Below are 27,306 nucleotides of genomic sequence, written 5' to 3'. Positions count from 1 at the left end.
TCTACACTCGCCCATTCACTCACTCACTCTACACTCGCCCACTCACTCACTCTACACTCGCCCACTCACTCACTCTACACTCACTCACTCTACACTCGCCCAATCACTCACTCTACACCCACCCACTCACTCTACACTCGCCCACTCACTCTACACTCACTCACTCTACACTCGCCCACTTATTCACTCACTCTACACTCACCCGCTCACTCACTCTACACTAGCTCACTCTACACTCGCCCACTCGTTCACTCTACACTCGCCCACTCGCTCACTCTACACTCGCCCACTCGCTCACTCTACACTCGCCCACTCACTCACTCTACACTCGCCCATTCACTCACTCACTCTACACTCGCCCATTCACTCACTCACTCTACACTCGCCCACTCACTCACTCTACACTCGCCCACTCACTCACTCACTCTCCACTCACCCACTCACTCACTCTACACTCGCCCATTCACTCACTCTACACTCGCCCACTCACTCACTCTACACTCGCCCACTGATTCACTCACTCTACACTCACCCACTCACTCTACACTCACTCACTCTACACTCGCCCACTCGCTCACTCACTCTACACTCACCCACTCACTCACTCTACACTCGCCCACTCACTCACTCTACACTCGCCCACTCACTCACTCTACACTCGCCCACTCACTCACTCTACACTCACTCACTCTACACCCGCCCACTCACTCGACACTCGCCCACTCACTCTACACTCACTCACTCTACACTCGCCTACTCATTCACTCACTCTACACTCACCCACTCACTCACTCTACACTAGCTCACTCTACACTCGCCCACTCGCTCACTCTACACTCGCCCACTCGCTCACTCTACACTCGCCCACTCACTCACTCTACACTCGCCCACTCACTCACTCTACACTCGCCCATTCACTCACTCTACACTCACCCACTCACTCACTCACTCTACACTCACTCACTCTACACTCACCCACTCACTCACTCTACACTAGTTCACTCTACACTCGCCCACCTCGCTCACTCTACACTCGCCCACTCGCTCACTCTACACTCGCCCACTCACTGACTCTACACTCGCCCACTCACTCACTCTACACTCGCCCACTCACTCACTCTACACTCGCCCACTCACTCTACACTCACTCACTCTACACTCGCCCACTCACTCACTCACTCTACACTCGACCACTCACTCACTCACTCTACACTCGCCCACTCACTCACTCACTCTACACTCACCCACTCACTCACTCACTCTACACTCGCCCACTCACTCTACACTCGCCCACTCACTCACTCACTCACTCTACACTCGCCCACTCACTCACTCTACACTCACCCATTCACTCACTCACTCTACACTCGCCCACTCACTCACTCTACACTCGCCCACTCACTCACTCTACACTCACTCACTCTACACTCGCCCAATCACTCACTCTACACCCACCCACTCACTCTACACTCGCCCACTCACTCTACACTCACTCACTCTACACTCGCCCACTTATTCACTCACTCTACACTCACCCGCTCACTCACTCTACACTAGCTCACTCTACACTCGCCCACTCGTTCACTCTACACTCGCCCACTCGCTCACTCTACACTCGCCCACTCGCTCACTCTACACTCGCCCACTCACTCACTCTACACTCGCCCACTCACTCACTCTACACTCGCCCACTCACTCTACACTCGCCCACTCACTCTACACTCACTCACTCTACACTCGCCCACTCACTCACTCACTCTACACTCGACCACTCACTCACTCACTCTACACTCGCCCACTCACTCACTCACTCTACACTCACCCACTCACTCACTCACTCTACACTCGCCCACTCACTCTACACTCGCCCACTCACTCACTCACTCACTCACTCTACACTCGCCCACTCACTCACTCTACACTCACCCATTCACTCACTCACTCTACACTCGCCCACTCACTCACTCTACACTCGCCCACTCACTCACTCTACACTCACTCACTCTACACTCGCCCAATCACTCACTCTACACCCACCCACTCACTCTACACTCGCCCACTCACTCTACACTCACTCACTCTACACTCGCCCACTTATTCACTCACTCTACACTCACCCGCTCACTCACTCTACACTAGCTCACTCTACACTCGCCCACTCGCTCACTCTACACTCGCCCACTCGCTCACTCACTCTACACTCGCCCACTCACTCACTCTACACTCGCCCACTCACTCACTCTACACTCGCCCATTCACTCACTCTACACTCGCCCACTCACTCACTCTGCACTCACTCACTCTACACTCGCCCACTCACTCACTCTACACTCGCCCACTCACTCTACACTCACTCACTCTACACTCGCCCACTCACTCTACACTCAACCACTCACTCACTCTACACTCGCCCACTCACTCACTCTACACTCGCCCACTCACTCACTCACTCTACACTCGCCCACTCACTCACTCACTCTACACTCGCCCACTCACTCACTCACTCTACACTCGCCCATTCACTCACTCACTCTACACTCGCCCACTCACTCACTCTACACTCGCCCACTCACTCACTCTACACTCGCCCACTCACTCACTCTACACCCGCCCACTCACTCTACACTCGCCCACTCACTCACTCTACACTCGTCCACTCTACACTCGCCCACTTACTCTACACTCACTCACTCACTCTACACTCGCCCACTCACTCACTCTACACTCGCCCACTCACTCACTCTACACTCGCCCACTCACTCACTCTACACTCGCCCACTCACTCACTCTACACTCGCCTACTCACTCACTCTACACTCGCCCACTCACTCACTCTATACTCGCCCACTCACTCACTCTACACTCGCCCACTCACTCACTCTACACTCGCCCACTCACTCTACACTCGCCCTACACTTGCCCATTCACTCACTCTACACTCGCCCACTCACTCACCCTACACTCGCCCACTCACTCTACACTCGCCCACGCACTCACTCTACACTCGCCCACTCACTCACTCCACAATCGCACATTCACTCACTCACTCTACACTCGCCCATTCACTCACTCACTCTACACTCGCCCACTCACTCTACACTCGCCCACTCACTCACGCTACACTCGCCCATTCACTCACTCACTCTACACTCGCCCACTCACTCACTCACTCACTCTACAATCGCCCACTCACTCACTCTACACTCGCCCACTCACTCACTCTACACTCGCCCACTCACTCACTCTACACTCGCCCACTCACTCACTCACTCTACACTCGCCCACTCACTCTACACTCGCCCTACACTTGCCCATTCACTCACTCTACACTCGCCCACTCACTCACTCTACACTCGCCCACTCACTCTACACTCGCCCACGCACCTCACTCTACACTCGCCCACTCACTCACTCCACAATCGCACATTCACTCACTCACTCTACACTCGCCCATTCACTCACTCACTCTACACTCGCCCACTCACTCTACACTCGCCCACTCACTCACTCACGCTACACTCGCCCATTCACTCACTCACTCTACACTCGCCCACTCACTCACTCACTCTACAATCGCCCACTCACTCACTCTACACTCGCCCACTCACTCACTCTACACTCGCCCACTCACTCACTCTACACTCGCCCACTCACTCACTCACTCTACACTCGCCCACTCACTCACTCTACACTCGCCCACTCACTCACTCACTCACTCTACACTCGCCCACTCACTCACTCTCCACTTGCCCATTCACTCACTCACTCTACAATCGCCCACTCACTCACTCTACACTCGCCCATTCACTCACTTTACACTCGCCCACTCACTCACTCACTCTACACTCGCCCACTCACTCACTCTACACTCGCCTATTCACTCACTCTACACTCGCCCATTCACTCACTCTACACTCGCCCATTCACTCACTCACTCTACACTCGCCCACTCACTCTACACTCGCCCACTCACTCACTTACTCTACACTCACTCACTCTACACTCGCTCATTCACTTACTCTACACTCGCCCACTCACTCACTCTACACTCGCCCATTCACTCACTCACTCTACACTCGCCCACTCACTCACTTACTCTACACTCACTCACTCTACACTCGCTCATTCACTTACTCTACACTCGCCCACTCACTCACTCTACACTTGCCCATTCACTCACTCACTCTACACTCGCCTACTCACTCACTCACTCTACACTCGCCAATTCACTCACTCACTCTACACTTGCCCATTCACTCACTCACTCACTCTACACTTGCCCATTCACTCACTCACTCTACACTCGCCTACTCACTCACTCTACACTTGCCCATTCACTCACTTCCAGTCCGCGGTTGCCGTTGCTTGGCAGACGCCGTCCGTGCGCCTGCTGCTCATGGCGCTCGCTGCGGGGATAGGCGGCAGTTTCCAGTGCGGGTTCAACCTCTCCTTGATCAACGTCCCCACAAAGGTGCCTCTCCGTTACCGTTCACAGCACACACGCATACAGCACGCATACACAGCACACACGCACACAGCACGCACAGAGCACACTCCACTCCCCCCCACCCCCCCCACTCCCCCCCACCCCCCCCACTCCCCCCCACCCCCCCCACTCCCCCCCACCCCCCCCCCACCCCCCCCCACTCCCCCCCACCCCCCCCACTCCCCCCCACCCCCCCCACTCCCCCCCACCCCCCCCCACTCCCCCCCACCCCCCCCACTCCCCCCCACCCCCCCCACTCCCCCCCACCCCCCCCACTCCCCCCCACCCCCCCCACTCCCCCCCACTCCCCCCCACCCCCCCCACTCCCCCCCACTCCCCCCCACCCCCCCCCACTCCCCTCCACCCCCCCACTCCCCTCCACTCCCCCCCACCCCCCCCACCCCCTCCACTCCCCCCCACCCCCTCCACTCCCCCCCCACCCCCTCCACTCCCCCCCACCCCCTCCACTCCCCCCCACCCCCTCCACTCCCCGCACCCCCTCCACTCTCCCCACCCCCTCCACTCCCCCCACCCCCTCCACTCCCCCCACCCCCTCCACTCCCCCCACCCCCTCCACTCACCCCCTCCACTCCCCCCCACCCCCTCCACTCCCCCTCACCCCCTCCCCCCACCCCCTCCACTCCCCCCCACCCCCTCCACTCCCCCCCCACCCCCTCCACTCCCCCCCCACCCCCTCCACCTCCCCCCCACCCCCTCCACTCCCCCCCACCCCCTCCCCCCCCCCTCCACTCCCCCCACCCCCTCCACTCCCCCCACCCCCTCCACTCCCCCCACCCCCTCCACTCCCCCCACCCCCTCCACTCCCCCCTCCTCCTCCACTCCCCCCTCCTCCTCCACTCCCCCCTCCTCCTCCACTCCCCCCTCCCCCTCCACTCCCCCCTCCCCCTACCCCCTCCACTCCCCCCTCCCCCCACCCCCTCCACTCCCCCCACCCCCTCCACTCCCTCCACTCCCCCCTCCCCCTATATTCCCCCCTCCCCCTCCACTCCCCCCACCCCCTCCACTCCCCCCACCCCCCCCACCCCCTCCTCCCCCTCCACTCCCCCCACCCCCGCCTCCCCCTCCACTCCCCCCTCCCCCTCCACTCCCCCCACCCTCTCCTCCCCCTCCACTCCCCCCTCCACTCCCCCCACCCCCTCCACTCCCCCCACTACCCCCCTCCCCCTCCACTCCCCCCACTACCCCCTCCACTCCCCCCACTACCCCCTCTACTCCCCCCACCCCCTCCACTCCCCCCACCCCCTCCACTCCCCCCACCCCCTCCACTCCCCCTCCACTCCCCCCACCCCCTCCACTCCCCCCACCCCCTCCACACCCCCACCCCCTCCTCTCCCCCCACCCCCTCCTCTCCCCCCACCCCCTCCTCTCCCCCCTCCCCCTCCACTCCCCCCTCCCCCTCCACTCCCCCCTCCTCCTCGTCGGCCGCTTCTCGCCGGGCCCCCCGCCGATCGGGTGACCCCCCCCCCGCGCCAGCGCCCTCTCTGAGGGACATCGCTGATTGGCTGGCTCACCACCGCCCGGGGTTATCTCACACACGCCCACGCCCACCGCCACCAACACGAGGGCGGCTGCGTGCACGCGCGCGCCCCTGCAGGCGCTCGTCTCGCACGAAGGCGAGTGCTAAAGCGGCGGTGTGAATTTGCGAGCGCGCCTCGCCGTTAACGCGATTCTTGTTGTTGTTGTTGCGCGAACATGCGCGAGCCTTGGCGAGCACGTTGTTTAGCTCACCCCTCTGCGCCCCAATATTCGCGCGGCACGGCTGCACGGACGCTCACAAAGACTCACAAAGAGTGTAAACCAGCACACGAACTCCGGTCATCCTCGCAGCAACGGTCACCGCATCGCGCGCTTTCAGATGCGCTTCTACAGCTGTCTGTGTAGTGCTCTTTCCTCGTTACTTTATTTCGCGTATTTCGCTCAACATTCCTTCAACCAACATCGCTCAACGTTCCTCCCGCTCACACCGATCCACGGTTCTCCTCCGCGCTCTCCGCTCGCTCGCCGCGTTCCACCTGCCTCGCTCGCTCCCCATCACTCCTCCGTCGACTCTCCTCTCCACTCGCTCCGCCACAGTTCGGCTGCTCTTTATCAGCTCCGCCGTCCCACTCCGTCGTAGCTACATCAGCTTTTCTTCCCACACTCCAGCCGCTTCCTACTGGCTTCGTCATCTCACTGCTACTCTACACTGCTCCACTGCTACCCTACGCTTCTCCACTGCTACCCTACGCTTCTCCACTGCTACCCACACTTCTCCACTGCTACCCTACGCTTCGCCACTGCTACCCTACGCTTCTCCTCTGCTACCCTACGCTTCTCCACTGCTACCCTACGCTTCTCCACTGCTACCCTACGCTTCTCCTCTGCTACCCTACGCTTCTCCACTGCACCCTACGCTTCTCCACTGCTACCCTACGCTTCTACACTGCTACCCTATACTGTTACTCTGCTGCTCCGACTCTCCATCCTCTGTCTCCTCCCAGGCGCGAACTCCTGTCTCCTCGAAAACCCCTGACTTGATCCCCGAGCCAATTAATTCCCAATTAATCAGGGGCATCCCCCGCGACGCCACTCGCCCCCAGCCCCCGCTGCCACGTGGCATGTTTTTTCCAGACACTGGGCGCCATTCTCCGACAACAACCCCTCTCGGCCAATCAGCACCCTGCACCCTTAATTACTCCCTGCCACCTGCTACCATCCTCAGACATCACGCCACCTCCTTTGTGACAACAATAACGACCAGCCAATCAGCGCCCTGTCTCCTCATTTGCTCCCACTGTACACCGACTTCAGCGTGTGACGCGTATCTCAAGCACGACATCTGGAAGACTCTTCCTTGCGATATTAGGAAGCCACTGAAGCTTTGCACTTGTAAATCATCTACATTAACAAACTCACTTCTTGAGAACTTTGTGTTTAGTTTGCTGTCCTTCCCCCGCACCTCCGGTTAGCACGTACGGTGGGAAAGAAATTCAATATTGCTCAAGAAGTGAAACGGCTGATGGACTAAACCGTACCTTTTTATTTGTTTGAGTTTAACCAACGTCAGTGTATTGACCTCATCCTCGCATCCAGAGCCTGGATGCGAGGATGAGGTTGTCAAACACAAAGATCCCCCGTGAAGCCTTAACAGACTGTTGGAGCAAGTGCTGTTAGCGAGCACCTATGAAGACCGGAACGGCACACGAGGGGGTGGGTGACCAACACCACACCTGACCCCCTTTGTCTCCCTAGTGACGATGTTTACATACCGCACCAGGTACTCATTTGAAGCTGAGTCGACCTAGGTGAGGCGCAGGACCGGTTTCATAATAATCGTCACCGGTGTTGGCCGTGAGCAGGAATCGAACTCGGGTCGCCAAGTTCGTAGCGCAGCGCGCTAACTGCTACACACGCATTCACAGACACTCTCCTCTTACGGTCAATTCACTTGTCTCCTCTCAAGGTCAATTCACTTGTCACCGTCAGGAGAAACCACCGCGTCTGGACACGTCGGGGCGTGCAACAATCCCCAACATCTTCTTGGTTCTTTCGGTAAAGTCACGTAGAAGGGAAGTAATAAAATAAGAAAAATAAAACATAATAAAACAATTCTCACGACGTTTCGGCCACAACGCAAGCAGCCGTCCTCAGGTGAAAACCAGGTCTGTCGAGGCGACAGCGTCTGAATGAAACAGCACACGTGCTTGGAGCATATATATAAGCTAAGTTGGAAGGGGGGGAAAAGGGCGCCTTGACAAAAGAATATGCATATCAATAGGAATCTATCATATGTATGGGAAATGCAAGTATGTGAATAGTACTACTTATGCCCGTGCATTATGCAGGATTAGCAGCATCAAAGGGAGGGGATAGGGGTAGCATTAATAAAGGGAAGGAGTGTTAATAGTATGTAACTGCAGTAACTAAAACCAACACGTAAACAACTAAAGTATAAACTACACAGTATCATCAGTATACTAAATATACTCTACAATAAGCTGAGTTACTAACAGTAAGTAATACATTACAATTATACATACTATTAACACTCCTTCCCTTTATTAATGCTACCCCTATCCCCTCCCTTTGATGCTGCTAATCCTGCATAATGCACGGGCATAAGTAGTACTATTCACATACCTGCATTTCCCATATCCCCTCTCTTTGATGCTGCTAATCCTGCATAATGCACGGGCATAAGTAGTACTAATCACATACCTGCATTTCCCATATCCCTTCCCTTTAATGCTGCTAATCCTGCATAATGCAAGGGCATAAGTAGTACTGATCACATACTTGCATTTCCCATAAATAAGCAAAATTCCTCTTGATATGCATATTCTTTTGCCAAGGCGCCCTTTTCCCCCCTTCCAACCCAGCTTATATATGTAATGTAGTAACTCGGCGGGAGACGACTTCACGGGTAACACACTCTTTATTTTATCAAACTCGTTCACAGGTGACTAACACCTACTTTGTATCTCGGGTGACAAACACCCACTTAGTATCTCGGGTGACAAACACCCACTTAGTATCTCGGGTGACAAACACCCACTTAGCTACTTGGCGACTAACGCCCACTGAGCTACTCGGATGACCAACATCCACTTAGTATCTCGGGTGACAAACACCCACTTAGCTACTCGGCGACTAACGCCACTGAGCTACTCGGATGACCAACATCCACTTAGCTACTCGGCGACTAACGCCACTGAGCTACTCGGGACACTCCCTGCCCGGGGTATCCGTCTCGACTGTGGGTCCCCAGCCCGACCCACGGGGGCGTCGGACCCCGGGTCCCACAGCCTCGCCTCCGAGCCACACAGGGCCCCGGTCCCCACAAGGACGGCGGGACTAGGGGTCTCGGGGCACTAGGTCTTCAGCTCCGTCTTCGGGTCTTCAACTGGGTAACTCTCCCCGAGTGCTCTCGCGCGTCCCCCTTTATACCCCACCTGCGGACGTCGCTGCGAGCACCCACTTATTCGACCAATCGCCGGGCGCTGGCTACGATCCTGTTTTCCCACATCTCATCGTGCCTCACCACCCACGCCGCGCCGCCCCGTCATCTGTCACTCCCGGCGCGCGCGTCCACACCACGCCCACAACGCGTGCCCAACCCCGCACCCCGCGCCGCCCCGTGATCCATCACTGTCACAGTCGGCGCACGTCAATACCACCACTACATCACCCCCTACCACATAGCTCGCAGCCGACCCGGCTGCTATAAAAATATACAAACCGCCCTGTGTGCCCCGTAACACAACACAACAACAAGAACAACAACTAACTTAACAACACAACACGACGCGAACACTACCATCCGCAACCCTCAACCAATGCCACCGCGACAATAGAACAATATATACAAACCGGCCAGTGACAATAGCAATGTGTATGCAAAAAGGAAAATAAATGGAAATTTTTTTTTTTCTTTCGACTCGTGCAGTGTCCCCTTCTTTTTCCGAGCGTCCCTACAACGGGACATTACCCCGGCAGAGGGGAACACCGGGCGAGCTCGGTGTAGAGGAAAAACGTCTTCATGAAAATTGTTGAGCCCTAGCCCGAGTCCGCCTTGCCGGTCCGTCGTACGGCACCAGACGCGGTTGAACGTCCGGTGGTGCCGGCGGTTCAGGAAGACATCGGCCAGGCATCGAGGACCCGTGCGTGCCCCGGGGTTCAGGCTCTCGACGGTCAGCAGCCGTCAAGCCCGAGGCACCGGGTTTTGTTGGGATGACTTGTGGCCCTGGTCGTCGTCCCGACGTGGTCCTGTGGCGCGCTGACGCGGGGCCCGGCACCCGGCTGCGACGTGACCCCGAAGGCCGCAGTTGTAGCAGACGACGGACGTCGTAGGTTTCGGTTGCTCCAGCTTGCGGGGCGAACGTGTGGGCGAACGACCTCCCGTTCTCCACTCCCCCGGACGCGATGCAGCGAAGGCCTGCTCCTGCACCGCAGCTGGCTGAGGTTCGGCGATCGTGGCGGCCAGTGCCGCGTTCCCCGCCCATTTGCAGACGACCCCCGGCTTGCGTTTGAGGACCTCGTACGCGTGAATGCTCGTGGCGATCGCCAGGGAGCAGATATCCATCTCGTCCGCCACGTTGATGGGGACCCCCAACTCGTGGGCCAACACCAGCAGCTGCTCCGTCACCATGGCGTCCTTCCCCTCCTTATCCATGCGGGGAAAAGCTGCGTCCGCCAAGGCGAGTAGTGCCGTGCGATAGGCGAGCGTCGTTTCTCCAGCCACCTTCCGCCGATCGTAGAACTGGTGGCGACACGTGGAGGGCGGCCCGAACATCTTCGCCATCAGGTGTAGTGCGGCCTGGAGCGTAGAGCGGGACGACCTTGCAGCAGATGTGAAGGCTGCAAGCGCGTCGTCGTCAAGCATCGCTGGCAACGCACGCAGGGCAGTGGTGTCGGACCACCCCGACATCTCCTGATGAGCGAGGAACCTTCGTTGGAAGGCTCCCCAGTCGCCCCCATCCGCCTTGAACGCCGACAGCGCGGGCAATCTTTGCTGGAGGACCCGATCGTCGTCGACGTCGGAGAGATTTTCCCGCGCTCCGCTGTAGTTGTGTAAAATGTCGGCTCGGTTGTCAGGCGCAAAATGGAGGGCTCCGGCGCGCGCTGATGACGTGGGCTGCGCTGCGCGGAGGTGTCCGGCCACGTGGCGTCCGTCTTTCCCGCCAATCGGTGGCGGCCCCCCAAAAACGGCGGCAACTTCCAGACTTTTGGCGCGAAGCGCCTTTTGGCGGGAATCCTCCAACGTCGCTTCCTCCACGACCCCCGCAGCCGTTTTTCCGCTCGCCGGAACGGAGATGTCGGCCAAGACAGCGGCGGCGGCGAGTAGCAACTCCGCCAACCGGGAGTGCGCGTCCTGGAGGCTGGTGTCGGAGGCAAGCGGAGCGTCGGCCATCACCGCGAAGTGCTGCATCGGCGGCAACTCCTCGTCCTCTACTCCCGAGGTCGGTGTCCCCGGTACGCCGTCGTCGTCCCGACCTCGCTCGTGGGTACGGGTAGTCTTCCTCGTGTCCATACTTCTTGAAGACAGGTTTACTTCTGACGCCAGTTGTAATGTAGTAACTCGGCGGGAGACGACTTCACGGGTAACACACTCTTTATTTTATCAAACTCGTTCACAGGTGACTAACACCTACTTTGTATCTCGGGTGACAAACACCCACTTAGTATCTCGGGTGACAAACACCCACTTAGTATCTCGGGTGACAAACACCCACTTAGCTACTTGGCGACTAACGCCCACTGAGCTACTCGGATGACCAACATCCACTTAGTATCTCGGGTGACAAACACCCACTTAGCTACTCGGCGACTAACGCCACTGAGCTACTCGGATGACCAACATCCACTTAGCTACTCGGCGACTAACGCCACTGAGCTACTCGGGACACTCCCTGCCCGGGGTATCCGTCTCGACTGTGGGTCCCCAGCCCGACCCACGGGGGCGTCGGACCCCGGGTCCCACAGCCTCGCCTCCGAGCCACACAGGGCCCCGGTCCCCACAAGGACGGCGGGACTAGGGGTCTCGGGGCACTAGGTCTTCAGCTCCGTCTTCGGGTCTTCAACTGGGTAACTCTCCCCGAGTGCTCTCGCGCGTCCCCCTTTATACCCCACCTGCGGACGTCGCTGCGAGCACCCACTTATTCGACCAATCGCCGGGCGCTGGCTACGATCCTGTTTTCCCACATCTCATCGTGCCTCACCACCCACGCCGCGCCGCCCCGTCATCTGTCACTCCCGGCGCGCGCGTCCACACCACGCCCACAACGCGTGCCCAACCCCGCACCCCGCGCCGCCCCGTGATCCATCACTGTCACAGTCGGCGCACGTCAATACCACCACTACATATATATGCTCCAAGCACGTGTGCTGTTTTATTCAGACGCTGTCGCCTCGACAGACCTGGTTTTCACCTGAGGACGGCTGCTTGCGTTGTGGCCGAAACGTCGTGAGAATTGTTTTATTTGTATTATTTTATTACTTCCCTTCTACGTGCCTTTACCGAAAGAACCAAGAAGATGAATCCCTGCAGTCACGAAAGTTTTAAATCGAAAATCCCCAACATGAAAAAATTGCAAAATATGAAAAAAACTCTCAGCTCAACGTTTCCCTGCAGCTCCGCTCCCACGGCTCCCCATGATCCCCTCGCCGCGTTGTGTTCCCAGGAGGTGCAGGCGTTCATCAACAGCACGTGGCAGGCGCGATACGCACATCCCGTGAGCGACAGCACGCTCACGCTGCTGTGGGCGGTCATCGCCTCGGTGTTTGCCGTGGGCGGGCTCGTGGGGGCTCTCGTGGCCAGGCCCATGGCGCTGCTCATGGGGAGGTGACGGGAACCGCTCGATCGCTCGAAGCCACGCGGCGCACGCACCGCATGCCGCACGCTCACGCGGCCGTAGAGTGCCCGGACCACACAGCCCACATGCCACATACCACACGCACACGGCCACGCAACGCACATATCGCATAATACACACACACATATGCACAGCGCACATACTGCATACCACATATTATACACGGCCATGCAGCGCGCATACCACACGGCCAACACCGGTGACGTGTATCTGAACTGGTCCTGGGCCTCCTCTAGGTCGACTTGGCCCCAAATGAGTACCTGGTGCGGTGTGTAAACATCGCCACTGGGGAGACAAAGGCGGCCGGGCGTGGTGCTGGCCACCCACCCCTCGTGTGCCGTTCCGGCCTTCACAGGTGCTGCTCGCTAACAGCACTTGCCCCAACAGTCTGTTAAGGCTACACGGGGGATCTGTGTGCGTGTGTTTAGGAAGGCAGGCCTCCTCGCTAACAACGCGTTCGCCATTATCGCCGCCCTGCTCATGGGGGTGAGCGAGGTGGCCACCTCGTTCGAGCTCATCATCATCGGCCGATTTCTCATCGGGGTGAACTGTGGTAAGTGGCGCGACGGTCGTGGGGATCCAAGCGGAGCCCTCGTTCCTCCTCGTGTGTCCAGGCTGTTTGATGATGAGGGTGCTGCTGTGGCGAGAAATGATCTCCCTCGCCTGGTATGAAGGAGGTTGTGGGTTCGAACCTGACCCTGACAATACCTGTAAATTTGGAGTTTGCATGTTCTCTCAGTCTCTCTCTCCCCGTGGTCGAGTGGATTTTTCTCCAGGTCCTCCGGTTTCTCCCCCCCCCCCACAATAAACGTGCGTTTAGAGTATTCGTCTGCTATAAATTTCCACGAGATGATAAGCGACTTCGTTGAGCTGTCATTTGTGATAGCCAGATCGCTTTTGGAAAAGCTACATAGCTCAGTGGGGCCTTACCTGGGAAATAAAAATGTAAATCGCTTTGTACAGCGAAACAGAAGCGGTTCCTGATGGGTGGACATGTGGTGTCTGCCGCCGTGGCCTGCGTGTGGCCTGCGTGTTCGCGTGGCGTGCGAGCAGGAGCCGGCCTCGGCCTGCACCCCATGTACCTGGCGGAGAGCGCCCCCCAGCAGCAGAGGGGGGCCCTGGCCATGACCACGTCGATGTTCCTGACGTTCGGCATTCTGGTCGGACAGATCGTGGGCCTGAGGTACGCACGCCGAGATTCCCTTTGACCCTTTCACGTGTCCGAGACGTCATCTGCAAGTTGTGGGGTGGGTGTCTCCGTTCACCGCCGAATCTCGGAACGTGCGAGCGGCTTGGCGTTCGTTTTATTTAGAGAGACGTAGCGCCGCTGTTGTTAAAGACGCTGTACCGTACACTGCGCAGAGAACCGTAGCGACACGACCGCACTCTACGATAGCTGGCTCCAAACTGTGCCACGCATCCTCCCGCGTGGCCCTTCTTATTTACATTCCATTCCGATGACGTACACCTATGGAGTTTTTCTTCCGATATGAATCAGAAGAAACACTAGGGATGTACACGTACGCCATCGAAATGGGAGAGGTTTAATAATTCACGTCTATGACCTGCAGAGTAGGGTTAGGGGTCAAGACCAGAGGTCGCAATCGGGTACCCGATACCCGTACCCTACCGGATACCCGGCTACCCGTACCCAGCCGGGTACAGGTACCCGTTTGCGACCCTGGTGCGGCCGGGTACGGGTACGGGGGGGTAAGGAATCAAAACCCGTTTGCGACCTCTGGTCAAGACTCCACGGCGAGGGCAGTCACAACTGCTTCCCCACGTATGGCGAGTCGATGGTGTCTGCCTAGTCACCATCAGCAACAAACTTATCGCGTTAATATATTGCGGGTTTTTTCTCCAAGTCAAATTTGGCTGAATTGCAGCTCATGAGAATAAAAGAAGTGAAATGTTTTCTGCAACACCACGATGGCGTGGCGGGTTGGGGGACATGCGCCGCAGCGTTGTGCACAGCGGAGGCACAACTCACGGCAATCTCGGACGGAGTTTTCTTGAGAGCGCCTCTCTTACGTGGGCCGCGCTCTGCCGCACCCCCCCTGCCCCCCCCCTCTGTCCGCCACCCCACCTGCCCCCCATCGCCCCCCCCCCGATTCAAATGCACGCACCGCGCCGCCTCTAATCATGGGATGCCGCTGTGGCGAGATGTTATTTCCCTTGCCGGTTCTTCAGGAGGTCTTGGGTTTGAAACTATAAACTATTTTCATTTTATCAGGTGAGGCCCACTGAGCTGTAGAGCTCGTTTTCAGAAGCGACCTGGCCACAAATGATAGCTCAACAAAGTGGCTTGTCATCACGTGGACATTTATAGCAGCCAAATACTGAACACGCAAGTCGATTCTAAATGTTGAGGGAAAAACGGGAGGACCCGGAGAAAAATGTACGCAGTCACAGGGAGAGAGGGAGAACACACAAACTTCAAATATACAGGCATCATCAGGGTCGGGATCAAACCCACAGCCTCCCGTATACCAGGCGAGGTAGTTAACATCTTGCCACTGCAGTGCCCCCTAACTGGAGTGTGGGAGGTAAGAGGGCCGCGCTGGCGAGGTTCCACAGTGTGGGCGCAGAGGGCAGGGGTCCCTCCCACTGACTCCGGGTGCCAGGGTCGCTGACCCCGGGTGCCAACGAAGAGGGCGTTGGTTGATGCTGGAGGTTTCCCAGGCAGGTGCTTGGTGGGAGCTCCCTCTGGCCCGTGGTGCTGGCGCTGCCTGCTCTCCCTGCCATCGTCCAGCTCCTCGTTCTGCCCTGGTTTCCCGAGAGCCCCATATACCTCCTCATCACCCGCAAGGAGCCGAAGGAGGCGCTCAACGGTAGAAACGGCACGTTCGAGACACATCGTCATCGTCACTGTCACCATCATCTTCATCGACATCATCATAAACGTCACTGTCACCGTCATCGTCGTCACCGTCATCGTCATCACCATTGTTATCATCACCTTCACCGTCGTCATCATCATTATCATTGTCACCGCCGTCTTCTCTGCACCACCTCCGTTGATGCTTTGCGTGTGGCATCTGGACATGGGAACTCACCCCGCCAGTGCATGGTGATCGCTCATCATCATGCGGGCCATTGGAACAATCGAAGCGCTGTGAATTCGTAATATCATCTCGTTTATTATCATTTTATCTCTGTTTCATTCACTCTATTGTAGCCTTGTTACAATTTGAATTAAGCACGTGACGATGATCATGATGATGGCGATGGTGCAATCCATCAGTTCCGATCAGTACTCAACGAGGGATCGATGGATTGTGACGACACTGCTGAATGCACCCACGAGTCGAGGCCCAGAAGCCGCCACCCCCCCCCCCCTTGGTGGGGTGGTGGGGGGGAGCTGTGACTCTCCAGCCCAGGGCTCACAGTGAACCCAGTTGGAGGTGGACACGGGGTGGACACGGGGTGGACACTAAAACAGCAAGCGTCCGGGTCGGGATCGATCCCACGACCTCCTCTATACCAGGCGAGGTAGTCAACATCTTGCCACCGCGACAGCGATGCCGGTCGTGAGTGGCGTCGACTGTGCCCCTCAGCCCTCCGCTGGCTCCGACCGCGCTCTACGACCCTGCAGAGCGTGGAGCTGGAGCTGGAGGCGATGGGCGCTGAGCAGAGCCACGCGGCGTCGGGCGTCGCGCGCACCGGGATGCTGGAGGTGCTGTGCGAGCGCTCCTCCCGCCGGCAGCTCGTCGTGGTAGTGACGCTCAACATCACCCAGCAGCTGAGCGGCGTCAACGCGGTGAGCGGGAGGGGGAATGGGAGGGTGAGCGGGAGGGGCGAGGGGGGAGTGGGAGGGGCGAGCGGGAGGGGAGGGCGGGGGCGTTGTGATGCTATGCTTGGCGTAATCGATGGATGCAGCATCAGTGGCTAAGGCTAAGCATCGAATCGCGTTGCGTGAGAGTCGGTCTTCATGACATCCACACTCTTCATCCACCACGAGGTTTAACACAAATCTCTTTTGTATCTGGTGTATCACGGTGACACGCTGCCTGGGACCGTGACGAGGCGAGCCACATCATCAGGGGTGCCTCGGTGGCGATATGTTTACTCCCTCGACTGGCATGCAGAAGGTTGTGTACGGTGCGTACGATTTGCATATGTAATTATTAATTGATGCCTACGCTCATGATTTAATGCATGTATGTAACTTCTTTCACACCCATACGTAGCCAACCGTGCCAATCGGAGGTGCGGGGGAGAGGACAACAAACGGATGGACGTGTGATCAGCAAGCAACATTTCTGTTTTAATGGAGATTCTCCAAATGTTGGGACGTCGCGGGCCGGACATTGACTCCCCCGCCCACTCCGTGCTCTCCCTGTGTGTGTCCGATCTGTTCTGTTCAGATCTACTTCTACTCCACCTACATCTTCAAAGAGGCAGAGATCGCAGAGGAGCACATTCCCTACGTGACACTGGGAACCGGAGCAGCGGAAATCCTGACAGCCGTGACCTGCGTGAGTGGACACCTAGCCTGGCACGGAGCGGGCCTCACACGCCTCCTCTTCCTCACCCCCACCTCCTCACCCCCACCTCCTCACCCCCGCCTCCTCACCCCCACCTCCTCACCCCCACCTCCTTACCCCCGCCTCCTCACCCCCGACTCCTCACCCCCACCTCCTCACCCCCGCCTCCTCACCCCCACCTCCTCACCCCCCACCTCCTTACCCCCGCCTCCTCACCCCCGCCTCCTCACCCCCCACCTCCTTACCCCCGCCTCCTCACCCCCGCCTCCTCACCCCCACCTCCTCACCCCCGCCTCCTCACCCCGACCTCCTCACCCCGACCTCCTCACCCCCACCTCCTCACCCTCACCTCCTCACCCCCACCTCCTCACCCCGCCTCCCGGCCACCACCTCCTGGACATCCTCAGCCACGCACTCAATGCGCTTCCTTGGGACTATCTGCACCCCTCCACTGGAATAAACTCCCCCTGTACATTAAGCAGCACTCCCCCTTAACCCAACACTGCACGTAGACTCAACACTGCCTGTAGACTCAACACTGCCTGTAAATTCAACGCTTCACATAGACTCAACGCTACCCCCTGTACATTAAGCAGTACTCCCCTCCCCCTCCTTAACCTCGTTCCTCTCTTAAAACGTTCCTCTCTTAAAACCTCACCTCTTCTCTATCGGGCCATTCCCTTCCTCTTTCCTTCCCTCGCCCCTCCAGCCCTTGCCTCCCCTACCCTGTTGTATGTATGTTGAATATCGTTTGCACTATACGTAGCCAACCACACGAATCGGAGGTGTGGGGGACGGACAACAAATTAACAAAAAAAGCAGTTCTAAAGAAATGAGTTTCCAATTTAGATGTAAAAGTGCACAGCTCCAGTGGCTTCCTAATATCAGAGGAAGAGCGTTCCAGGCGGCCGCAGAAGCGCATCTGAAAGTGGGCAATGCCGTGATTGTCTTTGTTCGATAGCTAACCAATACTGCTTCCAGGATGGCCAGAGTTCGTGTGATGGTTAATGCTCCTTTTTGAGATCAGCGAGGTATTGTGGTTCATTTGTGGCAAACACTTTGTGGGTAATCAGTGCAACCTTATAATCACTATTCGTTTGGCAGCCAGAAGCCAATGCTGCTCGGCAAGCACTGGACGGACGGACATAGTCGGATCTTGCAGTACCCATCAAGGCACCTTCCAAATAATGTTCTACACGCTGCAGCTTAGTAATGTTTTTTGGCAGACGTTCTGCTTTCCAAAATGCAGTGCAGAAATTGTCATTCACCTGCCTCTCTCTTCGCCCCTCCCCATCCCCACGTGTCTGCCTCTGCCAGGGAATGATCATTGATTGGCTGGGACGTCGCCCCCTGCTGATCGCTGGCTACTCCCTCATGGGCCTGTGCTGCATTTTGATCACCATTGGACTGGCGTTACAGGTCCGACCCGTTGACCTTTCTCTCTTCCCCCCCCGGGCGCACTGTAGTGCGAGGCAGTGGTCGGTGTGTCCCGTGCATCCCGACCGATGTATGTTGAAGTTCTTTCGCACCGTCCGTAGCCATCCGTCCTAATCGGAGATGCGGTAATGGCCTTCATGGGAGATCGCAAACAGCAGTGCGTCGTTTTTTACAGATCGTTGTGATGTGCTCTTTGGGCGAGCCGGAAGGCCATGGCGTAACGTTTATCTGAAGCGCTACCGGATGTGCCGAGGGGCGGCGGCGGTGGCAGCAGCAGCGGCGGTGGCGGTGGTGGCGATGGCGGTGGTGGCAGCTATGGCAGTGGTGGTGGCGCAGTGGTGTGGTTATGCCAGTGGTTTTACATGAAACGCGGCTCTGATGAAGGCTGGGACACCCCGGGTTGTCCTTGCGTGCGTCTCAACGCGTTTAGTTCGTCTCCTGGTTAAATACAGGAGACGACAATGACAACAACAATAACAACGAGCATGCACTGCAGATGTAATTATCTGCTCGTTCCTTCAACGTCAAAAATGTAAACTCGACGTCAACAATGGACCGCGGATCTCAACTCGTCGCGAGGAATGAGTTGACCGTGTGGGTCGAGTTGTGGATGATCGCCGATCACGCGAACGAATGAGGTGTCTATTAAGGAGGTGTTTGTTATCCCGGACGTGCCACTGCGTTCGCCAGCAGCGTTCTTCCTGATCTGCGTGGTGAGATCCTCGGATGGTGGCGGCAGCGGCAGCGCGATCCCAGAGGGTATGGGATCGGCACTCGAGTTGACTGTGGCCAGGAACGCTGGTTGAGGTCTTTCTTGATGACGGAGCAGGTGGTTTGTCGTTTGGCACAAAAGCGCGAAGACGACTCCCTTGCAGCGTGGGCGCGATGTCTCCTGCGGGTGTTTGGTGGCAGAATGTTCGTCAGAACGGGGAAGCCCCCAGGGGGGCGCGGTGTGACGACTGGCGAAGGCGGGTTTGACGGTTATTTAAATGATGACGATGACTGGAACTCTCTCCGGAGTTTTTAACTCAGGAAAAATGACGCAACTGCGATCGCGCGTCACCGTGCGGAACCTCCCGTTGTTTCGCCCACCCCCCCCCTCGCTCCCTCCCTTAGAAGTGCGTCTCGGCTCTGTCGTACTTCAGCATCGCCATCGTGTTTGCCTACATCCTGAGCTTCGGAATCGGCCCCGGTGAGTTCGACACGTTGTGCCGCGGTGGGGTGGGGATGGGGGCGGTGGGGGCGGTGGGGTGGGCAGTTGGGGGGGGGGGGGCGGTGGCAGATCGGCCTCCCCCCGAGCCGGCAGCAGAGTGAACCAGGGGAGTGAACTTGGGCTGAAACCACAGCTCCCTTTAAAACCTCGAATATCGTTTAAAGAACCGGACTGCTGATGAGACCTAGCCGGTTGAAAGTAGAGCAACGTTTGCTTCCATCATGCGTTGTCGTGAAATGTTGATTTAAAACGCCAGGAGGCTGACGATGCTGGACTAGTAACGCGACCTTGTATGGAGGCACGAACTCTTGTCTGCTGCTTTAACCTAACCTAAAAACTCAACTAAAGAATGTTTCATTTTAGCAGGTAAGACCCACGGAGCCATGTAGTCATTTTTCAGAAGTGACCCGGCCACAAATGATAGCCCAACGAAGTGGCTTATCGCGTGGACATTTATTGTAGCCAAATACTCTAGACGCACGTTCATTCTTAACGTGGAGGGAAAAACCGGAGGATCCGGAGAAAAATCCACGCAACCATGGGGAGAACATGCACACTCCAAATATACAGCAGCAGGCGTCAGGGTCAGGATCGAACCCACAACCTCCTGCACACCAGGCGAGGTAGTCAACACCTCGCCACTGCGACACGATGGATGTCTGCTGCTTGACACGTCGCCCACAACGCCGCTCCGCAGTCGCGCCGCAGTCGGATGGGATGAATCGCAGCTTCGTGTGAGACGCTTTGAGCGATGCGCGACGGTTGATGCGCTGGGTAACCGTCGTGAAACCTCAATGCCCTGGCCCCCCCCACCCCACGGGGAAGGTGGCATCCTGAACGTCCTGCCGGCCGAGCTCTTCTCCCACCACGCGCGCCCCACCGCCTACTCCATCGCCGGGTGCGTCAACTGGTTGAGCTTCTTCGTCATCGGCATCATCTTCCCCTTCCTTGTGGTCAGTGCTGCTCCTTGCCCCCCCTCCCTCCCTCCCTCCCTCCCTCCCCCCCCACCCCTCCCTCCTGCCGGTGTTGCTCCCCCTCCTCGCGTGCGGCATTGAGACGGCGACCGGCAGAGCGGCGCGGCCGTGGCGTCGCGAGGCGACGGACAAGCCTCGCGTCTCTCACGGTCGTCGTCTCCTTGGGTCTCCTCGGGTCGCCCACTCGGCGTCATGCTCGGTCCAGTTTCACACCAGCCCCGCCCCACCGACTTGAAGCTCTCTGCAGTGGCCGTCGTCTTTGCCTTCGCCATCATCGGCTGTGACCGCGTGGGTTTGGGGATTTGAGACTGCTGCCACGTGATGAAGTGAGGGCACCCTGCAAGTGGCAAGATGAGTGAGGCTGAATGTACACCCCCTCCCCACACTTCACTGCTGGTCTCCGTGTCCCCTTTGTCTCCACGTGAGAGTGAGATGGTTGTGAGATGTTAACTAGCTCGCTGGGTATGCAGGAGATCGTGGGTTCGTTCCCGACTCTGACGCCTGCTATATATTTGTAGTTTGCATGTCTCTATCCTCTTGGTCACGTGGATTTTTCTCCGAGTCCTCTGGTTTCTCCGGTTTTTCCTTCCACATTTAGAATCAACGTGCGTTGAGAGCAGTGGTTCTTAACCTTGACTGCAGCCTGCACCCCTTTGGTTCTCAGGGCATCTCGCACTCCCAGGGGGTGCATGCACCCCAGGTTAAGAACCAATGGTTTAGAGTATTTGGCTGCTATCAACTTCAACGTGATAAGTCGCTTCTGTTGAGCTATCACTCGCGATAGCCGGGTCCGCTTCTGAAAAAAGACCTGAACAGATCAGTGAGGCCTTACCTGGTAAAATAAACGAATAGTAAAAAAAAAGTTTAGTTTCGTTCAGAGGGTGAGTGAAGCCGGATACACAAATCCATCCGCTGGCTGTGCTGCCACCGTACCCTGGGCAGGCCAGGAGATGGCAACCTCCATGCTTTGTTGGTGGAACGGGCATCGGCGTTGTGTGTATGTACGGACGGGGTCTCCTCCACTTACGAACTTCAACTTACGAAACTTTCAGAGATACGAACAAACCTGTCCGTATGTCCAGTTGCCTGTTTGGAGCGAGAGTCGTAAGTTCAACGACTACGCAATAGATGGTGGTGGTGGCGTCTACATCTGCAGGACGCGAAGAACCAGTGGCATCCACATCTACAGGAGATTATACAAGTTTTAAAGCCATTCCCCGTGTTTAGTGTACATGCCATACAACTTGTTTGGAATCGACAGGAGTAAAGTTGAACTTACGAACAAATCGACTTACGAACAGACCTGGAACCTCACTCGTTCTTAAGTAGAGGAGTCCCTTTACAGTTGCTCATCGATTATCCGGCTTCCAACATCTGGCGGTCCAGGGCCGATCCGACAAAACCGCTTCAGTCCGGCAATCGGCACCATGTGCATGTGACAGAAAAAGTCTCTATGCTTGATTTCAGTTTTAAATATTATATACGGTACATTATACACTACATACAACGATGAAAATACTGCAAGTATATACATCACCCCATGCAGAGTCTTTGAGATTGAAGTGTTAGGTACAAACCTGTTAACCCCTTATCAGTGCCCTACCTTATTACAGACCAATTCAGACATTATTGGTCACCCCGTGCCCTTATACATTTCAACGTTCATCCTACAAAGTCCCATCACAAGGGAGAAACACAAACAAATATAAAAATGTATTTGGCCGTATTGAAACGGCTGTACGCCGTATGGACCTGAGAACTCCCTGTACAAGAATACGGGTTAATCGTATGGGTTAATAGGTATGTAATTACCGTACAGTAAATACAGTATTTTTTAAAGTAGGATATTTCTTTTTGTCTTTGTCTTATGCCAATTTCATATCGTAAACATTAAAAAAAAAAAATTAACACCTAAAAGTCAAATGACATACAATAATGTGAAAAAATAATCTATTTTAAATATAGATGAGTCGCAATTATCCGGCCAGCGCCACCTCCCCCCCCTCCCCCCGAAGCCACCGGATAATCGATTATCTACCGTACCTTGAACGTCTCGCGTGAGCGCGTGAGACTGGCAGGCGAGGGGTGTCTCTCAAAAACGAAAACTTTTTTTTATTTCACCAGGTAAGCGATGTAGTCGCTCTTCTTCAGAAGCACCCAGCTATCACAAATGACAGCACCTAATTGAGGTGGCTTATCATCATCACGTGGAAATTTATAGCAGCAGCCAAATGCTCTGAATGCGTGATGTTGATTATAAATGGAGGTAAAAAACCAGAGGACCCGGATAAAAAATGCCAAAAGTGAACCACAATACCTTGCTGATCTCGTCAAAGACCAGAAACCATCATCACGCGAACCCCGATCACCGTCGCAAGCAGCGGTGGCTTCTGGCTGGCCGTCAAACAAAGACGGTGGTCGCCGCAGCGCGTGGCGCCTTGGAATGCGCTTCTGCGGCCGTCTGGAACGCTCTTCCTTCCGATATTAGGAGACCATTGGAGCTGTGCATTTTTAGATTATCTAGATTAACAAACTCGTTTCTTTAGAACTGCTTTTTGCATTTAGTTTGTTGTCCTTACCCCCACACCTCCAATTAGCGCGTTTGGCTACATACGGTGCGAAAGAGGTTCAACAAACAGTTCACACAACCCAAGATACACATTAATATTCCTCCTACACTTATTTAACCCAGGAAGGCCTCACTGGATCTCAAGATTATTTTTTTATCAGGTTCCTGCCACGTTTTTGCAGTAAGGGGCGATGTTGTTGCAGTTGCTACTTCTGTGTAATTTGCGGGCAATGTTTCACCATTGGGATATTTGTCCAATGCGAAGCTGCATTGCGCGTGTGGTTGGTGGCTTTATCTGTGGGAGAACATCCGGACTCCACACACGCGCACACTCACACAAAAGACGAAGATAAAGATCCACCGTGTAGCCTTGAACAGACTGGTGGGACAAGTGCTGTTAATCCCCCCCCACATCGCTCAAAAAGTGCTCACAAGTGACGCCATCACATCTACGCCTCTATTTAAGGAACGAAACAGGAGGATTTCTCCACAAATCTGGCTATCGTCTGATTAAGCTGGTTGTAATTATTCGCGAAACGTTGTACTCAGATTGTAAATGTTGTGGCTTTCCTCCCCAACACACCGGTGTGCTGCTGTACTAGTCACAAATTGGCACTTTCTGTTTACGTGACAAACCCTGCGAATTGGCTGTGTCGGGTGGTGGCAGGTTTAACGACATATTTATATATTTACGCGATCTAGCCCAACAAAACGATATTATGGAGGTGCTGTTTGTTCGTGCGCAACTATTAAGACCAGTATGGCACATAAACGGGTGGATGGCCAACACCATGCCCGGCCGCCTTTGTCTCCCCAGTGGCGGTTCAGATAATCGTCACTGGTGTTGGTGGCCGTGGGCGGGAATCGAACTCGGGTCGCACACTTACTCTCTCTCACACTCTGTAAAACGGGGAGAACGTACGAATCGCACACGGCCAGTCGTCGTTGATTAGACGTGTGTGCGTGTGTTCTGGGAGCGGTGGCGCAGTGGTTAGCACACTGTGCTCTGAAACAGGTGACCCAAGTTCGATTCCCATGTCACGGCCAACATGAGTGACGATTCTCTTAATCTGTCCTGGGCCTCTCGTAGGTCAAATCAGCCTGAAATGAGTACCTGGTGCAGTGTGTAAATACCGCCACTGGGAAGGCAAAGGTGGCCGGGCATGGTGCTGGCTATCCATCCCCTCGTACGCAGTGCTGGCCTTCGTAGGCGTTGCTCACTAACAGCACTTGTCCCAATAGTCTGTTAAGACTATACGGGTGATCTTTGTCTTTGTTTGGGGAGCCGTAGTGTAACGGTTAGCCGTCCTGCTCACGGCCAATACCGGTGACGATTATCTGAACCGTTTCTGGGCCTTCCCAAGGTGGACTTAGCCTCAAATGAGTACCTGGTGTGGTGTGTAAACATCGCCACTAGGGAGACATTCAGTTGATGCTACGCGGGTGGGTGGAACTTTGTGTCTTTGTTCTCCCCCAGAGGGCGACAGGGCCCTACTGCTTCCTCCTGTTCCTGGCGAACAGCGTGGCCGGCGTGCTGCTCGTCTGCTGCCTCCTCCCCGAGACCAAGAACCGCTCCTTCCTGGAAGTGTCGGAACTCTTTGACGCGAGGAGGAGCAACGGCTACGGGACGCTGGGCACCGCGGCGACGAGCGGCGACGAGCGGCGATGAGCAGAGTGGGGTCACATTGCCCGAGGCAGGTCTTCGTCGCACGTCGGTACCGACTGCCGAGGAGGGGGGGGGAGACCCCCGTCTCCCGGTGTGGGGGGGGGGGGGTCGTCCACCGGGGGTTTTGAGGCTAGCGACGGCCGCCCTTGGCGACGCTCGCGCCTCCACAAGCTGCTAGAAGGCGCCTGGGTTTGGTTTCTGATGCCCGGGGGGGGGGGGGGGGGGTGGTCGCGTCTTTCTTGCTTGGAGATTCTTTGTTCTCCCCCCCACCTCGCTCCACGTGGGGATTCTCTGGTTTCTCGGCCCCCCACTACTGTGAAAAACTCAGAATCAGAATCTTTATTTGTACTGGAGGAATACGATGAGCTATAAAGCTCTTTGTCACAGATGTCCCCCGTAGGTGCGGGTCAGAAAGTCACTTGGCAGGACCCTCCTGAAAAAGAGTCTCGAGATTCGGAGGATTCATTTTTTTTGGATAACTCATTGGCAACATTGTTGGGATCATTAGAGACCGTTTATTTCTCTCAACTGCTGTATGAAGAAGGCATCCTCACCGTTTGGTTCACGTGGAGTTTCGTCTCTGCTGAGTAAGCGAGGAGGGGCATCGCTGCGATCGTCTCTTTATGGTGGCCTGGCCTTCCATACCGCTGATGCTGTTGTGAGCACAATCCCGGCACTGGCCAAGGGTTAACGCCACTCGGCCTGTTTGTTCAGGGATTCACTTGGCAAGGACAGAGACGGGGTGGGGGTGCTGATGGGGGTGGTGGTGGTGTTTAGTGGTTCGGGGGAGCGGTGGGGTAGCGGTTATCGCGCTGTGCCACGACCCCGGCGAGCACGGTTCGATTTCCCGCTCACAGCCAACACTTGTAGCGATTATCTAAACCGGCCCTGGGCCTCCCCTAGGTTGACTCTGCCTCAAATGAGTACCTGAACTGGTGTTTAAACATCGCCACATGGGAGACAAAGGCGGCCGGGCGTGGTGCTGGCCACCCACCCCCTCGTGTGCCGTGCCGGTCTTCATTGGTGGTCGCTAACAGCACTTGCCCCAAGGCGACATGGGGGGGACCTTTGTCTTTCATGTTGATCGTGGTACTGTTGTTGTTGACAGGACTTACTGAATATGTTGCAGGTTCCTTGGGAGCCTGTTGTGTAAGCACTCGGCCATAGCAACAGTCTACTGGATGCGTTGAAATATTTTCAGGGTCTCAGGCGCAGACATGCCTGGCTCAGACCATGCCTGGCTCAGACCATGCCATCGGGGTGGAGTGGTGGCACTGTGGTTCACGCGCCACGCCACAAACCCAGCGACCCCAAGTTCGGGCTCCTGACCACGACGGCTCATCAGTAGCGAGTGATATCCGTACCGGTCCAGTCAGTGTCTCCTCCTCCTCATCATCATCATCATCAGCGCTCCATTCCTTCGCTACCATTCCTGGGCTGTTCTCGCCCACCGCTCCCGTCATCCTCCGTAGTGGCGGCCTCCTCACCAAGCCCCCACTCGCATCCCCCAAACAGCTGGAATGAAGCCCTTCACGTTGCTGCGTGCGCACTCCAAGCGGAGAGTTCCTCTATCGCCATTCCGCTTAATTTCTGTTAAAGCGCCCTCCGTCTATTCCGCCACTCGCGTTTGCTAGGTTTTTGTTGTTGCTGCTGCTGTTGTTCATATTTGGTGTGACGACGTTGTTTTGTTGTGTGTCTCCCCTAGGTCGCCTCGGCCTCACATAGATGAGGGCGGCTCGGGACACGATGCTGTGGCTGCACCCCCCGCCCCCTCCCCCCATTCCTGCCCTGCGGCCGGTCTTAAGTAGTCACTCGTGGACAGCTCGAGGACAGCTCGCGTGTCCGTCTCGACAGCGGCCCTCTGGCTCGGGAGGTCAGGGCGCTGAGCCGGCGCTGTTGAGAAGCCTGAGTTCACACCCGGGTGGGTGGCATCCGCCTGCCCTAAAAGCGCATCGTGAAGTCACTCCGCGATAGCAACACAAAATAAAATAAATTTAAACAAACGTCGCAAGGCATTGGCTGCTGCGCTCAATCTGCACGGAACGTCGGTGACACCGCTCGTAGCACCGCACGTGACACGGCACGTGACACCGCACGTGGGT

At 56.5% G+C, this 27,306-nt stretch overlaps 1 protein-coding gene across 2 annotated transcripts in view; it reads left to right on the top strand.

Annotated features, from left to right (window-relative positions):
- LOC144733428 (solute carrier family 2, facilitated glucose transporter member 9-like) overlaps positions 1-27,207 on the top strand; it is a 44,095-nt gene extending 16,888 nt beyond the window's left edge. The window contains exons 3-14 of one of the 2 annotated variants that reach the window (XM_078615340.1): positions 4,373-4,471; positions 12,667-12,827; positions 13,287-13,411; positions 13,912-14,041; positions 15,541-15,689; positions 16,416-16,618; positions 17,226-17,336; positions 18,663-18,764; positions 19,899-19,974; positions 20,821-20,948; positions 25,016-25,232; positions 26,910-27,207. In XM_078615340.1, coding sequence (XP_078471466.1) covers positions 4,373-4,471; positions 12,667-12,827; positions 13,287-13,411; positions 13,912-14,041; positions 15,541-15,689; positions 16,416-16,618; positions 17,226-17,336; positions 18,663-18,764; positions 19,899-19,974; positions 20,821-20,948; positions 25,016-25,207 — 1,476 coding nt within the window. In that variant the 3' untranslated portion in view covers positions 25,208-25,232; positions 26,910-27,207. Of the gene's footprint in view, positions 1-4,372; positions 4,472-12,466; positions 12,828-13,286; positions 13,412-13,911; positions 14,042-15,540; positions 15,690-16,415; positions 16,619-17,225; positions 17,337-18,662; positions 18,765-19,898; positions 19,975-20,820; positions 20,949-25,015; positions 25,233-26,909 lie in introns of those variants that run through there. The other variant, XM_078615339.1, reaches the window with a different exon arrangement.
- The last annotated feature ends 99 nt before the right edge of the window (positions 27,208-27,306 follow it).

The sequence above is a fragment of the Lampetra planeri genome, chromosome 47 (genome assembly GCF_965212315.1).
Source record: "Lampetra planeri chromosome 47, kcLamPlan1.2.h2, whole genome shotgun sequence".
Classification (NCBI taxonomy): Eukaryota; Metazoa; Chordata; class Hyperoartia; order Petromyzontiformes; family Petromyzontidae; genus Lampetra; species Lampetra planeri.
The sequence above is the reverse complement of the archived record's forward strand: the minus strand, read 5'-3'. Positions and strand labels throughout refer to the sequence as shown.